Consider the following 15,901-nt stretch of genomic DNA (forward strand, 5'->3'; position numbering starts at 1 on the left):
CAGTACTTTAAGGTCTGGATCTCCAGTGGTTCGAAAGGCCCTTATGTCAAGCAGGGTCAAACTGTCTAAAGAACTGTGTTACACACACACACACACACACACACACACCTTTTAAAGAGTCGGGCTGTGTCTCCTCTACTGTAGTTTGAGTGGTCGGCCAGGTGAGCTTCCCAGGTGTGACGTGTCTCTGGATCATCAGCTGAGCGTTAGTGAAGCACTCCAGAGCTTTAATAAATCTACAAACGGATCAAACGCAGACAGGAAATGATGACATTCAGCAGGCAGCGCAGCAGCGTTCAAAAACACCACACTCACCTGTTCTCCTTCAGGTATAGTCTTCCCAACCCATAATGCACCAGAGACTGAAACTTTCTCTCTGATGACTCTAATTTGGTGAACAACTGCTGAGCCTCAGCCAGTTCCTTTAAATATAAGAAACAACACAGATGAACTGAAACTACAGTATATTTGTGTTTGTGGAACAGCCTGCAGTGATTTCACTGAGCTTTTTTAGGGCCTCATGCCCTTCAAACACATTCTTTAGATCAAAACTGAGGCAGAAACACAGAATAAATACTTTTATCTATTTCTGCATAGTCTAGCTGGCAGTCTGCCTCCATTAAAAAGAGAAATAGATCAATTTAATGAGCTGACTGCGGCAGAAGAATCAGGGAGTATCGGGGAGTTTCCTGGAAGAGGAAGAAAACAAACACCTGTGAATGAGATAAGATGTGTGGAGCAGTACCTCAGGCTGGCCGACCTCCAGCAGGGCCACCGCATAGCCATACATCAGCACAGATTTATCCAGCTCTGTCAAACCCAGCTCCTGTCAGACACAGGACAGTAATGAACGAGGGTCCGCACCATTTATATTACAGTCAAATATCTAAAACTCTCACACAATAACTTAAAGCGCGTAAATAAAGTCTTGTGTGTTGGAGTTGTGTCTTGACATTAAGCACCTTTGACCCTTCAGTTTCAGCTTCCATCAGTTATAGCACTTCTTGTTCTAGGTCATGACATGACCTCCATATAATACCTTGGACTGGTGTAGGAGCCAGAGAAGCTGAAGGAATGAAGATTCTGACGCACAAAAAGATATGTAGCTAGTGATAACTTACACAACGAACGTGTTTGAAACCCTTGTTTGCCATTTGCTTTTACTTATCATGTCCTGTCCTCTATAAATAAAGCAACTTGTGATCTGAGCTTCGAGACAAAAAGAGAGAAGCAGCAACCGACAGCGCAGTCCTTACAAGCAAAAGTACGCTTGAGTTGATCCTTCCTGGTAAAGAGCCGTTTGAGTGAAATAGTCTCAACAGTGTGACTGGACTCCAGACTCATAGAAAGCATCATACACCACATTTCTTATACACTGATGACACTGGTTCAAAATCTCTAACACACAGAAACATTATCAAATCAAAAATCCTGAGAATCATATAATGAAACCAATATTTCACTGATTTAGCCTCAATTGATTTAGCTTAATGAACTATTGCCAAACATAGAACAAAGACCTGAAACGTGACTGACTCAACCTCAGAGACAAAACACTGGACATGTTGGTCAGCCACTACTGTATACTTTATCCCAGCCTCTAGCAACAACACATAGGCCTGTACAAGCAGACACACACGCTGGTTTTTAGGGTTTATGGGGACACTCCATAGGCATAATGGTTTTTATTTTGCAGAAACCATTGTTTTTCAATTGAGTTACTCTTCAACTAAACCTAACCCTCACAGGAAACTACTGGCATTTTTAGTTTATCAAAAAAAACATTCTTAATGATTTATAAGCCCGTTATTTATAAGCATGCACACACACACACACACAGTACCGAGGTCCCGCTGGTCTCCAGGATCCTGAGGGCCACAGAGAAGGACTGCTGTGCGTTCCTGCAGCGCTGGTCACTCAGAGCCACATGAGCTTCCTGAACAGCATCACAGAAGCGTTTCCTTCTCCCAGCCTTGCTCTCATCCTCCTGAGGACACCACATCAGCATCAGAGCGCGCAGACACACACACACACACACACACACACACACACACACACACACACACACACACACACACACACACACACACACACACACACACACACACTGGACCGCTGGAGGACTCGGCTCATCCGGGACAAGGAGCTGTTTGCTTCGGACGGCTGGCTTCTCTGGGACAGCGGATGAGGTTTTCTTAGTCTTCCGTGGACTCATTTCACTAGGAAAGATTCATCAGGAATAAACAAATTACAAGCAGCTCACTGAAATCAGTCCAATGTTTACTAAAAGAGTCGGTCCGCTCAAGATCACAGAAATGAGCGCACCTCAAAAACCAAACAAAGTTTTATATTTTATTTCAGTTAGTACATTATACATTAACTAACATTAACAGTGAGCAAAGAGCTGCTATACATATATATATATATATATATATATATATATATATATATATATATATATATATATATATATATATATATATATATACACATATACACACATATACATGTATGTGTGTGTGTGTGTAAAGTATAATGAAAAGTGTTAACGTTACATGTTTCTAGTTCTATTATAAATGTCAATAAATTCGGTTTGAGGTGATCAGCTTCATAAACATGGTGAAGAAAGCTTCAATGCGATGTGAAACGAAAGTGAATCTAACCTCATTTACAGTCATTAACTCTTATTTTACTCTCAGTAAAAGTTAATGGTTCACTAATCTGTGTAACAAACAAAGCAATCTTCGTAAAAATCATCAGTTTGATATTTAACATCAAATAAAACAAAAGAAAAAATAGCTTTCCCTCCGCTTTCGTTCTCATAGTATGCCAGGTAATTACCTCTTTATTTCTCTGACTCTGTCAGCTCCTCCGTCAGCAAACACTCGAGCTCCTGAATTCCCTGAAAACACGTGAATTAAGGGATTATTGCGTCGCATGATAAGAAAAGAATCTCCCAAGTAAAGACGAGCAAGAACCGGCAGGACCAGACTAACCACCCGTCGCTTCTAGAAAGGAGTGCAGAAGCACAGAGGAGGAGTAAACACACACCCACACACACACACACACACACACACACACACACACACACGAAACAGGAGAGATTCAGGAAACAACCCTGACGCTCACACAAGCTCACTTCCTGCGGAGAGAAAGTTTGATTTGCCAGAACACGCTCACACGACATAAACCTCCTGTCTGATATCCTTCCAGCTCTACGTGCCGTGATATTCACGCTGAACTCAAACAGATCTGACACATCCGCGCCTTGAAGGGGATACACACGAGGAGAACGAGCACACGCTACAACCCTGCTTCAACCAATTCACAATAAAACAACGTTACAGCAGACGACTCGAGTTTAAAGAGTGATCAGAGAGACTCTTCACTTACAAGACACTCTGACTTCATTTGAAGGAAACTCAAGAACACGTCAATCACATGCAACAGGGCCACATCCAGTCAACTAGACTAAGATCTGTTTAGTCTTGTTAAGACCGTTTAACAATCAGCTGAGAAGTTGAGTAAGCAAACCCAGTGAAGAGCAGAAACAAGACAAAGTGATGAATAAAACAAAAAAATAGGAGTGTATTTTATTGTATGATCTTAGTTCTGAATTTTTTCAAATCTAATAATCAGTGTTATACCACGAGTCATGGCAATAGAAAATAGAGAGTGACTGCCTCACATCGTCTGGAGATAAAGACCTTAAAGAATACCTTCTCTTATCCTCTTCATGAAAGGCACAGAAAACAACCAAACAAAAAAAAAGAAACCTCTACACAACAATTGTTTATGAAATTGTATAAAAATGTCAACTGAATGAAGAACAAACAGATTGAAGCCCACAGGTTTCTCTGAAGAATCCTTCAATGCTCCTCAGTGTGTGTCTAACCCAAAGAGCTTTGATATTCACCTGCAGCGTCATCCTGGTTCCTCTCGCTTTCAGGTGTCTGCTATTTGAAATACAATACAGCAATTAGACTTCACATTCACTTAAAAATAAAGGTAAAAAAATTTTACTTTATTGAAACATTGTTTAAAAATTGAAATATATATATAACTAACAGAAATAAATTGATTTAATGCAAATAAGCTAAAATGCAAACAAAATAAAAAACTAAACAAAAAAAAATTAAGCATTCAAATAAAAGCTATTGATAAAAAATATATATTATCACATAATGTTTGTATAGTATTTTCAATTGGCTTGTATTTTTATAAGAGCACATAAGACTCTACATGAACCCTGAGTATATTGTAGGTGTTTCTCCAGGCCGAGCGCTTCATCTCACCCAACTCCTCTGGACTGAAGTCATCGCTTCAGACTCATGACTGGATTTCTGATGACCTGAAGAATCGCTGGCCGCATGTGATCTGCATTTCAAAACAAACCTTAATCGTTCACTCCAAGCAAAACCAGAGCCGCAACGGAGCTTTAACAAACACAAACCTGGTTTTAGCAGAGGTTTTCTTCGTTTCGGTTCTCCTGGTCGTCATCTCTGCTGGAAACACAACATGAATGAAGCTCTCTGCTGCAGTCGCTCGTGGCTGAAGCCGTGCTGAAGGACAGGACGTTACCTTTGTTCTCCTGCAGCTCCATCTGGAATCGCTCACACTGCTGCAGCAGGTCTCTCTGTCCCTCCGGGTCTGCGCCGCAGGCGTCCTGAGCCAGCTGGTTGGCCATTAGAGCTTTCTGATGTTCCCCCAGATAGAACAGAGCGTCACAGAAGCGGTAGTGACCCTGAAAGCCGAGAGAACATGTGATGTGATGCTGACAGAGCTTTATCACAGCTTCACCTGAAAAAAACCACTGGATCATAATCGGGCAACTCTTCCTCACCAGCAGAAGAATTTAGTGAGTACAGTACAATATCACAGTGACCTTCAAACGAAAACTTGACCGGCGATTCGCCACGAGAAAGAGAACCGAAATGCTACCGACTTCATTTGAAAGCTGTGACTTTGTTTGAAATCAAAGCTAACAATGCACAAAGATTACATTTCGTTTAGTTGTGTTCTGAAAATACCGCATTTTTTCAGCTCTTCAAAAAGAAAGGTGTTTAAAATATTTTCAACCCAGTGAGCATACGACGACGCCGCCGGTGTTTTCGCTGGAGATGGGAAGAGGAAGCCATGCCAAGCTTTTGAGAAATTTTCTGATTCTACCAAAAAAAAAAAAAAAGCTTCAAAGCTTCAAAGCTTCAAAGACAGACCCTACCAGCGGTCAGTTAAAGCAGCCTCTTTTAAATGATTCTAGTTTCAACAAAATCAATACACAGCAATAGAAACTGAGTCTTTATTCTGAGAATCATTGTCCACACGTGAAAGTGTCACTATGTTATAAGGCAGGGACAGAAAAACCCAGCATTTCACTTCTCCTTATGAATGAAGCCGTGTCAAAGATTCATCGGTCACGTGATCAGAGACACAGCTTTGAACCAGTCTGATTAATAGAGTGCCTCAAACGTCTCAAACGCTCCTCCTCTCGTTTCTGGAGAGCCAGAACTTACCTTGGCCCAGTCTGGCTGCAATATAACGGCTCTCTTTCCGTCCCCAAGTGCTTTCCTGAAAACAGTTCCCATCATCAGTATTGCCGATCAATCAGGTTCTTGATTACTGTGTATGGCGTGCGCTAAACTCACAGATATTTCTCAGAGCGAATGTAGCAGAGAGCTCTGTTTCCGTACAGGAAGTGGTTGCTCGGGCTGAAAGCAGGACAGACAGGCGAACGTTCAATTAAAACGTGGGAAACTGACGTGGATTGGGAATTAAAGACGCGAGATTCCATCACTTACTGGTATTTAATGGCTTTGGTGTACCACTTCAACGCCAGGTCATATTTCTTCTTCTGAAACTGCTCATTTCCTTTGTTTTTCATTTCTTCACTTTTCTAGAGTGAGAAAGGAGTTAGAGAAGTGTCCTATTTCTGTCCCATATCCACTACAGCAGCGATCACAAATATGTCATTTGACTCACCAGTAAAGTCCAAGAATCTGTCTGTGATTTCAGCTCCTCGATGGCTTTCTTTTTACTGCACGAGATCACCTGAAGATAATGTGAATCTGTGGAGCCAGACGTTAGTTAGCAAGCGCTGCATTCAGGATCCATCGTGAAGCTCACAGACGCTAACAGCACCGATCCACTGCTGAGATACTAGATTAGCTCCCATCAAAACTTTGGATTAGACTGAACACATCCGTTGTATTTTTTTTTCCACGTTTACTGCATGATGAAAATGAGACTCACACTCGTTGAAGACGAAGCGGAGCGTCCGGTAGCGAGTCTCCACCGATCCGAGATCCATCAGTTTCTTCCCCACGTCAGGAGCTCCGGAGTCCCGCAGCCAACCGATGGCTTCATGCAAACATTCCTGGTTCTGCAGACAGACCCGCGTCAGAACACACACACACACACACACACAGGTAAAACACACTTACCACAGCGGCCATCAACATACACTATAAAGCAATATGCTTAGGGACACCACGGCTCGGGCTTTCTTCTCCACGTCACCGTGAGACAGCTGAACGAAACAAGACACTAGATCAGAGCTGAAGAACCAGAGAAGGCTCGTGAACGTTCATCAGTACAGATACATACGCCTCTCTCCATGGAGTCCAGAATACTTTCCAGAATCTCAATCTTCTCGAGCCTCTTCAGACTCAAATCATTCGACACACTGAGAAGACAAATAAATTATTAGGACAGGGCGATTTTTCAGAGGTTACCGATTCATTTAAACGTAATGTTTTGCCACAATCTTTTTCAATAATACTGTTAGTTAAGAGAAACAAAATGTCTGAACACATGATGTACAGCCACAGGAAAAACACTAGATTATGAGACACAAACCTAATTTGAGCACCTAATTTTTAGAGCATTGTTACAGGATGTGCAAAATTGCTAGCCTAGCTTCTCGAGGATGTCATGTCTTACAGTCAGGCTACCAAAATGCATCTAATTTTTATGTTTTCATGTTTTCACTCGCTGTTAGAGGTAAAACAGATTGTAATTAACCATCAATAATAATATGTAATATTATTAGTATTGCACTTATTAATGCAAAAAAATATATTATATATACTTTTTTATTATAATTTTTTTAATTTATTATATGTTGATTATGCTGTCTTTATTTTTAATACCACCCAGCGCTACCAAACCCTCAGTAGAAGTTGGTGGAGCTGGTGCCGCTGCTCTCAGGGGTTAATCTGACCCTGACTCGTCCAAAACAATGACTCAAAACCTGAACTATCACCCGAACCCTGCATTTTGTGATCCATCACACATCTACTCTCATGATTTATTTATTTGAAGGGGAGACGTAAGACGTGTCCATCAAGTGCAAGTTTACAAAAACGATGGAAAAGCAGAAAGTGTGCAGATCTACTACTGAACATCTAATATTTGATGATGCTTCTACTTCCTCTTACTGATAATCATCTACTACTGCTGGTACACCGACAGTCCTAAAGAGTCCTATGTGACGTGAATCTCACTTTGAGTCCAGAAAGCCCATCTCCACGGCCCAGAGGGTGGTGGGGTGTTTTTCCTGCTGTCTCAGAAGTATATGCCACCAAAACACAGACACGCGCATCAGATGACCCACGTGCTTCTTCACCTCGGGCTTTATCTTGGTCCAGCGCTCATATATGACGTCTGTAAAGCACAGAGACACTGAAAGCCCTGCGGCGCTGGCCGTAACGATGAGGAGACTCATGTGGTCACTCACCTGGAGGATCCAAGTGAACGTATTTGAACCGGCGCTGACAGACCTGATTGAGAAACAGGGAATCATGGGAGTGTTCAGCACAGACGGACGCCTTCGTCTCAACTCTACTCACGATCTTGGTTCGGTGTCGCACCACGTCTGCTCCTTCCTCCAGATCTGAGTCTTCGGAGTCTGACATCCTTATAAAACACAAAAAACACAGCGTGAAAGCTCCCTTTGAACGGGATCACCGTCTTCAGTTACGTTTCCCACAAAGCACCGAGCCCGAGCCCCACCTAACACACTCTTTCAACAAAGTTAGACATTCTCTTTTTAATGCCAGAAAACCATTAGGACATTAAATAGGAAGTTAACCCAAAAATGAAAATTGTGTCGTCATTACTCGCTCTCAAGGATTTCCAAACCTGCATGAACATCTTTGTTCAAGATATTTTGAAAAAGGGTCACTATTGACTTCCATAAGAGGAAGAAAAAAACACTACAGAAGACAATAGTGACCCAAAACAGCCTGCTACCAACTTCCAGATATCTTCTTTAGAGTTTTAGCAGAACGAAGAAACTCATACAGGTTTGGAAATACTCAGGTGAGTAAATGAAGAATTACATTTTTTAGGTGAACTACGCCTTTAAGTAAAAATCATGTTCTTTGAAGATATCTTGTGACGTCTTGCCATAAATATATCAACTTCATGTTTGATTAGTAATAATGCTAAGAACTTCACAGGTTTTCCTCAGTATTTAGGTTCAGGCGCTCCCTCAGATGATCAAACCTTTAAATATTCAGCCAAATGTTGTCTCGTCTCAACCAGACATCGACAGAAAGCGTATTTATTCAGCTTTCAGATGAGATCTCAGTTAAAACCTGGTTTTGTTGTCCAGGGTCTCAAAGGAACGCTTCTGAATCTGAAGCTGTTCTGACACTCGTTTGATTTCACTGTTTGTCGTGAAAACACTCGGGCCTCGCTTTTACTTTAATAAATCACGACACCTATTAGTTACCCGTAAGAGAACTATCACGTTTAATGGTCGATCAGATGAGGTTCCTCGGGAAGGTAAACACGACGGAGCGCGACAGATGTTTCCCTCAGATAATTAACAGATGTTCTCCTCAAACGTACTGTGTTTGTTGCTGTCCCGCAAACACCGGAGCTCGGTTCTTATCGAGAGACATCCCGGGCTGCTGTGAACGCGTTAACTTTGTTTATTACCTGTTTTCGGGGGAAAGCACTGTTTGATTGTTTCCTGGAGTGACGCGTTAGTTTCTCTTCAGCTCGAGAGCGATCAGGCGGGAACGTTCCCGCCCTCTGGTGTTCCCGCCGAGTATACACCTCTATTTTATTATCTTTATTAATTTATTTCATTATATATATATATATATATATATATATATATATATATATATATATATATATATATATATATATATATATATATATATATATATATATATACGATTTTATTTTATTTATTTTATTTAATTTTTAATTTTTAAAATGAAAAACAAGGAGTCAATTAAATGAAGAAAAACTTCCTGAGGAATGATTCTCTAACAGAGGTCACATTCTTACTTCATGTTCAAAGAATACTGTCTGCTTCCATGTATGTAAAGTTCAAAGGCATACCTTTAATATTTATTTAAATGATGGTGTGTTTGCATGAGAAGTGTCCCTTCTAGGATGGAAATCAAACTCGTAGCGCTGCTCGTGTTTCTCCAGTGAGATGAAGTCTGGTCCTGCAACACACTCACAGTGAGATGAAGTCTGGTCCACACACATGCACACACACACACACACACACACACACACACACACACACACACAGACACACACACACACACACACACACACACACACACACACACACACACACACACACACACACACACACACACACACACACACACACACAGACACACACACACACACACACACACACACACACACACACACACACACACACACACACACACACACACACACACACACACACACACACACACACACACACACACACACACACACACACACACACACACACACACACACACACACACACACACACACACCTTCAAGGCTGAGTTGTTCAAACCCAAGGTCTAATCAGGAACTTTCTCAAAACATACAGATATGAAGTATTTTTCCCAGCTCGTGGCTTCAGTCAATATTTTATATTATTCCTAATGTTGATAAAGATGAAGAATGAGATAAACTTTCTTCTAACATTCTAGTTATGACAGTTTTTTTTCAAACATGTTTTACTATTCTTATAGAAGTTAGGTTGTTATGACTGGTAGTTTTGGTGTAGGTCTAAATGATCATATTTGAGATGTTGATAGTACTAATAACGACAACAAAATATGTTTTATTTTTATAGTGTCTTTTAAAGAACACCAGACATTCAGACAAACAAGAACAACGATCCAATCATATGAGGAACAATTATATGAAGAAAATGGTGGCGTGTCAAACACACAGAAGTGGTTTCCTGCACCCGTCCTCAACATATCTATACATTCCTAGTCAACAACAACGTGCCCTTACTAGTCTTGCCGCTCGCTCCATGCCCTGCTGACCGTGATCCTCATGAAGGCACTTCCTCTCTAAAGGCAGATGGGAACACAATCTATCAGATTTCTTTATGACCCTCGTGGCCAAAATAATCGGTAAAACACCATCTACCTTCTCAAACGTCTCCCACTGAGGAACTAACTCCAAGACCTCTCTTGTGATGTTGGTCCCAGCATAGTATTCACCCTAGAGACCTGACCCTGATCAGTAACGCCTGCCGTATGTGTCTGGGCACAACCGCAGTGGATTTGTCTACATGACGCATCTGCATTGCTATCGTTACGTCCCGGCTTATATTTGACGTCTAAATCAAACTCTGCAAGCTGACTGAGGCACCTGAATCAAATACAACAAATACATGACTGTGGGATATTTGCCAAAAAGATGCTGTAGCACCGTAGGATAGACAAGACTGGAGGCGTCCTCTGGCTAGTTTCATATCCAGGTTTTAAGTTGTTGAAGACAGGAAACAATAGAAAGGTGTGAGCAAACTGAGCTTGGTTGAAGTGTAAAATAGATTTGAACATCATCAGCATAGCTATGATCTGATCCAGTGGCAGCACGTGAATGAGAAATAAAAGTGGACCAAGTACAGAGCTTTGGGGTACACCACGAACAAATAGTGACGGTGCGAGATCTGTTCTTATCTATCCTAAAGAATCTATCTAATAGGAAAAGAAGGAAAGGATGTGACACGCGGCCAGGTATGATGTTCTGATATGATGTCAGTCACTGACCAGCGATACCTGAAGCACATAGTCCAGAAAGAAGAGAAGGAAAAACAGAGTGTGTGTGTGTGTGTGTGTGTGCGCTTCCAGAAGAATAAACTTCGAAAGGTGGGAATAGATGCATGAAAGCTATATTTGTGTGGATTAAAGAGTTTATTTCTTTATCTCAAGAGAACCTAGAATTAACTGGTGTTATTTTATTTATTTTTGATGGATAAACTTTGGTCTAAACTCCAACACAGTAGATGACGATAATGCACCTTAAGGTTGGTGCCACCCTCCATGAAACAGAAGAAGAAGAAGAAGAAGAAGAAGAAGAAGAAGAAGAAGAAGAAGAAGAAGAAGCGCGTCTCCGGAGCGCGCGGGGGCAGCAGTCCTCGTGACGCAGCGCGCATGCGCAAGAGATAAAGGAAGCGGCGATAGGAGGAGAGGAGGGATATCTCCCGGTTCTTTCTGATCTGATATAGCGATATATTGATATATTGATCGAGCTGAGGCTGATGATGGTGGAGAACTCTCCTTCTCCTCTTCCAGAGAGAGCGATCTACGGCTTCGTGCTGTTTCTGGGCTCGCAGTTCGGCTTCTGTACGTCTCTCATCATCTGCTGAGAAACTAACATCTATATAACCCTGACGTTACTGTTTAACTGCAGGGAAGGTTACCCTGTTTAAAATATAACAAGAAGTGTAACTATTTCAGAGTAACTGATTTAATGTAGCGTTTGAATTTAATGTTACTTTTGAAGTTTACATGTTTGATTACTGACCAAACTGTTATTAATTTTCAAACATGTAAAGCAGACAGGTTTAACTCAGAACTGATCACGGCAAGACTTCCAGAAGAGTTAAGATTATAATCATGTAGCTTCACAGCACACAGACTCTAGAACCTCAACTTAGAGATCATTCTGAGGTTAAATGTATTTGGGATAGAAATCAGTTAAAATCTGTATGTTGGTACGTTTGAAAAAATACACATTGATAAGTTTGTGTGTGTGTGTGTGTGTGTGTGTGTGTTCTCTTCAGTTGTGTATGTGGTCTGGGCTTTTGTTCCTGACGCTTGGCTTCACTCGGCCGGACTGACTTACTGGCCTCAGAAGTGAGTGCATCTGATAAACGGTGTGTGTTGATGTGTTGATGAGGCGAGGCTGGCGTCACACACTCGTGTGTGTGTGTGTGTGTGTGTGTGTGTTTCAGGTACTGGGCTCTGGCGGCACCCATCTACCTGCTGGTCACTTTAAGCACCTGTCTAGTGCTGCTGTTCGGGGTGAACCTGATGAACACGGCTCCGCTCGAGTCCGTCCACAACATCACCGGTGAAGACCGCACTTGTGTTTGCGCTAATATTTCAAGGGACTTTAAACATCTAGCGTTGTTTAATCGAGTGATTTCTGGTTGTTTGTGTTCTAGATCACTACGCCAGGAGTCAGCGAGCGGAGGAGGATCAGGACGGAGCCGTTCCCAGACTCCGAGACGTTCCCGTCAGCCAGATAAGCCGCCTCTTTTACCTGGAGCCTGGCGCTTGCTGAGATCCGTCAGGTGACCCGTGACCTGCCGTAGACCCGGTGAAACCCTGCGGGGGTCAGACCGTGACCCCTGTGACCTCAGGCTGAAGTGAAACGGTCAGCTCACTCACTATCTGCTTCATCTGCGCTGGGTTTGTGTTCCTGCAGACGCTGACCCTCGTGAGCAAACAGACGGGTGTCGGGTGACCTGTGACCCCGTGACCCCACGACCCCGTGACACAGAAAGACACTTTTCTCATGTTTGTTCAGTGTATTAGAATACAATGGCTTTTATTATACTGCAGAAACAATAATATGAAGGAGTAATGACAGTAAAGTAATGCCACCGCTGACTTCTGTATAGTTTATTATTGGTTTACACAAACTCTGTTCTGATATCTCTATCATTCAGCCTGTTTTAGAGTTGGTATGCCGTTATAGTTATTAATAAATAGAGGATGCAAATGCATTTTGAGCAATATTGTTTTTATTTGTACATCATACGTTCAACTGAAACACTTGAAGGAACGGTTCACTCAAAAATAAAAATCATCAATCATTCTCGCTCAAGCTGATCTTGACTTGCGTGGGTTTCTTGCTCGTACAGAAAGAAATGTTGATAAAAACTGATGACCGAACAGCGATTACTCCCCATTAAAATAATATGGAAGTTAACAAAATAAAAATAAAAAAAACACTTAGGCTTGCACTCTGTTTTATAAGTGCTTGTTTAAAAACAAACACTAGCTTCACATTCAACCTGTTTTCTCTTTATTAACAAAAAACAAAAAAAGGCATTTAACACAATTTTATTATTTTACTTATTATATAATTAAAAACACACACTATCCCCTGATTTTACAGACGAGGCTCGTTTTAGTTCTCGACTAAAAGGTAAGTCTGAGCTGTTTCAAGTGAAATAAACTTGCACTGATTGATCTTAAAAAATGTCAGTGCTCTCGAAAAATTATTTAAATGTTTTTATTCATCTGTGGCCTAATCCTGGCTTAGTCTAAGCCTTGTCTGTGAAACCAGGCCTGTACTTCACTTCTATTTTGCTCAGTTGTGTTGCTTTAGATAAAAACACCCGCTAAAGGACTAAATGTAAAGGAAGTGAATGGGTACCGTCACCTGTTGGGTTACAGTCTTCAGATTATCTTGCACAGAAGAAACCGTTGAGGAACTGTCTCTTTAAGGCCGCTCCCAGGTGAAAGGTCATCCTCAGATCAAAGGTGTGTTTGATGTCGTGACCCGTCTCAGAGCTTCCTCAAACACGTGTCCTGGCGGCGGCGCGTGGCTCTCAGTTCATGTTATAGTCTGAAGAGGTTACCGAGCTTCATCCTCCTCCTCAGAGCTGGAGTCTTCATCGTTGTAGAAGTGCAGCGTGGCCTGGACGGGGAAACTGTCCAGAACCGTCCGGCCCAGATGAGACAGATACTCCAGCATCCTGGATCTGGGCAGAAACAGCCTGCGGAGAAGAAGCGTCCGTCAGAAACACACACCTGAACACAGCTCTGGATAAAGTTATGAGCAGAACCCTTCCCAGAAAACATCAGCACATCGTTCAAGGAGCATTTCATTAAAGGCTTTCACAACGTTGTTTGCAAAATGGCGGCGCTGGGAAAGTTACATTGGAAATATAACAGGCTGCTGTTGTCATTTATTTTAATGTCACTGAATGTATTAAAACATTACAGTAGAACACTGATTACTGTTAAGACTCTCTGAATCTTTCATGAGTTGGTTTAGGATTATAATAATTTAATTTAAAGCACAGCCACCACAAAAAAGGCTCTTTTCACTTTGAGATCATTCTGAGGTTAAATGCAGATTTAACAATAAACTGGCTTCAATACTCATTTTGACATCTCATGCAGGAAACACAAACACATTTTCGTTCACTAGGTCTTTAAAAACATCTGAATGAAGAGCAGCAGACCTCACAGGATGATGGAAAACATCTTCAGACTTCTGAACCCGCCTCGAAGCTCCTGAAAGCACCTGAAGAACACAAGAACCCGGCTGTGATTTCTGCTCTCTCCGACTCCGAGACACTAAAGTCATTAAAAGCAGTTACTTTGAGTCTCGTCTCCGCGGGAGGAAGGTCCCAGGGTCTCCAGATCACCGGACGGCTGTCAGAACACGAGAGAGCTGAAGAAAGACTCGAAAACACGAGAAACACAGAAGAACTGACCGTAAACTCTCACCCGAGCCTCGGACCCGCGTCTGACCTCAGCGGCAGCATCCTTACACTGAGAGCGCGCGCGCGCTCGCGTGCGCTGATGAGTGGGGGCGCGCACGCGCACGCGCTCGCGCACCGACGACGCGGTGTTTCAGGCTTAGCGACTTTGTTTCTAGCTTTAGCAACTCTTTAGACCGAGCTTAGCAACTTTTTCTTCAACATGCCCCCTAGCAACAAATTTAGCGATTATGTAACTGTAACTCGAATGACTGAAGGCATTTCCCTCTTCAATTAATACTTGTTTATTTGTGATAAACTCTCAATTGTAAGTCGCTTTGGATAAAAGCGTCTGCAAAATGACTAAATGTAAATGTAAATGTAAATGATAACTCCTTGTAGTTTGTACAGCTGCTGGTCAGTTAAAATATATAACATTTTCTGCCAGGACATTGTCAAGCTGCAACCCGCATGATTTTAAATTGAGATGGAAAATAAAAATGTAATGCAGAATATTCCTTCAGGTTAACACCTGTTTTAAAGAGTTTTGCAGCATACTGATGTTGAATTGTAAAATGTATAAGAGACTCTGCTGTTGAATCTCCATCAAAGACAAAATCAAACCTACACACTTGAACAAATCTCTTGAATTGGTTGGGTTTCTACTTTTTAGTCTTTAAATGTAAAAACTTTGTCGCAGTGTTTGCTTCTGCCGCCGTATTAAACAATACATACAGAATAATAAGATAAATGGCGTCTTGAGGAGAGATCTTCAGTGTAATATTAAAAGGGTTTCTCAGCATTAGTTTGAATATAATTGTGCTAATAAAATACATTATAAGACCTTTTGTTTACGCTCACATTATGTTATAAAAATATTATTATATAGTGTTAGTGTTCTTTAAACATCCACTGCTCAAAAAAAGGAAATATTCAACATATTATTTAGTGAACATAAGAATGCTACTTTTAAATGTTCTCCGAGACACTTAATAACATTTAAAACAATTATAATGACGTCAAACTAATAACAGTGTTACATGAACAAACATGATATGAACGATGCATCAGTGTTTTAGTATCAGCTCTTAAAGTCACTGGAAGAACACTGATTCAGAACCTAAGGGACCTTTTGAGAACGTTCTGTTTTCTGGTCATCATTCTCACTCGATTCATTTGATTCATGCT

At 41.5% G+C, this 15,901-nt stretch overlaps 4 protein-coding genes across 4 annotated transcripts in view; 1 reads left to right on the top strand and 3 right to left on the bottom strand.

The window, feature by feature from the left end:
- ttc3 (tetratricopeptide repeat domain 3) overlaps positions 1 to 8,997 on the bottom strand; it is a 19,504-nt gene extending 10,507 nt beyond the window's left edge. The window contains 21 exon segments of the mRNA XM_043231802.1: positions 113 to 236; positions 316 to 422; positions 746 to 826; positions 1,844 to 1,987; positions 2,114 to 2,219; positions 2,842 to 2,902; positions 3,917 to 3,956; positions 4,296 to 4,377; positions 4,454 to 4,505; positions 4,582 to 4,744; positions 5,514 to 5,568; positions 5,646 to 5,708; positions 5,799 to 5,893; positions 5,980 to 6,065; positions 6,250 to 6,379; positions 6,461 to 6,526; positions 6,604 to 6,682; positions 7,503 to 7,662; positions 7,736 to 7,778; positions 7,848 to 7,914; positions 8,854 to 8,997. Of these exon segments, the coding sequence (XP_043087737.1) occupies positions 113 to 236; positions 316 to 422; positions 746 to 826; positions 1,844 to 1,987; positions 2,114 to 2,219; positions 2,842 to 2,902; positions 3,917 to 3,956; positions 4,296 to 4,377; positions 4,454 to 4,505; positions 4,582 to 4,744; positions 5,514 to 5,568; positions 5,646 to 5,708; positions 5,799 to 5,893; positions 5,980 to 6,065; positions 6,250 to 6,379; positions 6,461 to 6,526; positions 6,604 to 6,682; positions 7,503 to 7,662; positions 7,736 to 7,778; positions 7,848 to 7,914; positions 8,854 to 8,906 (1,857 nt within the window). The 5' untranslated portion in view covers positions 8,907 to 8,997.
- kcnj6 (potassium inwardly rectifying channel subfamily J member 6) overlaps positions 2,025 to 15,901 on the bottom strand; it is a 39,803-nt gene continuing 25,926 nt past the window's right edge. The window contains exon 4 of the transcript XR_006248693.1: positions 2,025 to 2,107. The gene's annotated coding sequence lies outside the window, so the exon portion shown is untranslated. The remainder of the gene's footprint in view (positions 2,108 to 15,901) is intronic.
- LOC122333931 (phosphatidylinositol glycan anchor biosynthesis, class P) lies at positions 11,390 to 13,003 on the top strand. The gene is made up of 4 exons (XM_043231800.1): positions 11,390 to 11,615; positions 12,056 to 12,128; positions 12,227 to 12,345; positions 12,440 to 13,003. Exons 1-4 carry the CDS (start codon positions 11,531 to 11,533, stop codon positions 12,556 to 12,558), a joined length of 396 nt encoding a protein of 131 aa, XP_043087735.1. The 5' UTR covers positions 11,390 to 11,530; the 3' UTR covers positions 12,559 to 13,003.
- On the bottom strand, positions 13,004 to 15,788 carry ripply3 (ripply transcriptional repressor 3). Its single transcript, XM_043231801.1, has 4 exons — positions 14,742 to 15,788; positions 14,612 to 14,666; positions 14,474 to 14,535; positions 13,004 to 14,002 (listed from the first exon to the last, which is right to left on the bottom strand). Exons 1-4 carry the CDS (start codon positions 14,777 to 14,779, stop codon positions 13,861 to 13,863), a joined length of 297 nt encoding a protein of 98 aa, XP_043087736.1. The 5' UTR covers positions 14,780 to 15,788; the 3' UTR covers positions 13,004 to 13,860.

The sequence above is a fragment of the Puntigrus tetrazona genome, unplaced genomic scaffold (assembly GCF_018831695.1).
Source record: "Puntigrus tetrazona isolate hp1 unplaced genomic scaffold, ASM1883169v1 S000000416, whole genome shotgun sequence".
In the NCBI taxonomy this organism is placed as follows: Eukaryota; Metazoa; Chordata; class Actinopteri; order Cypriniformes; family Cyprinidae; genus Puntigrus; species Puntigrus tetrazona.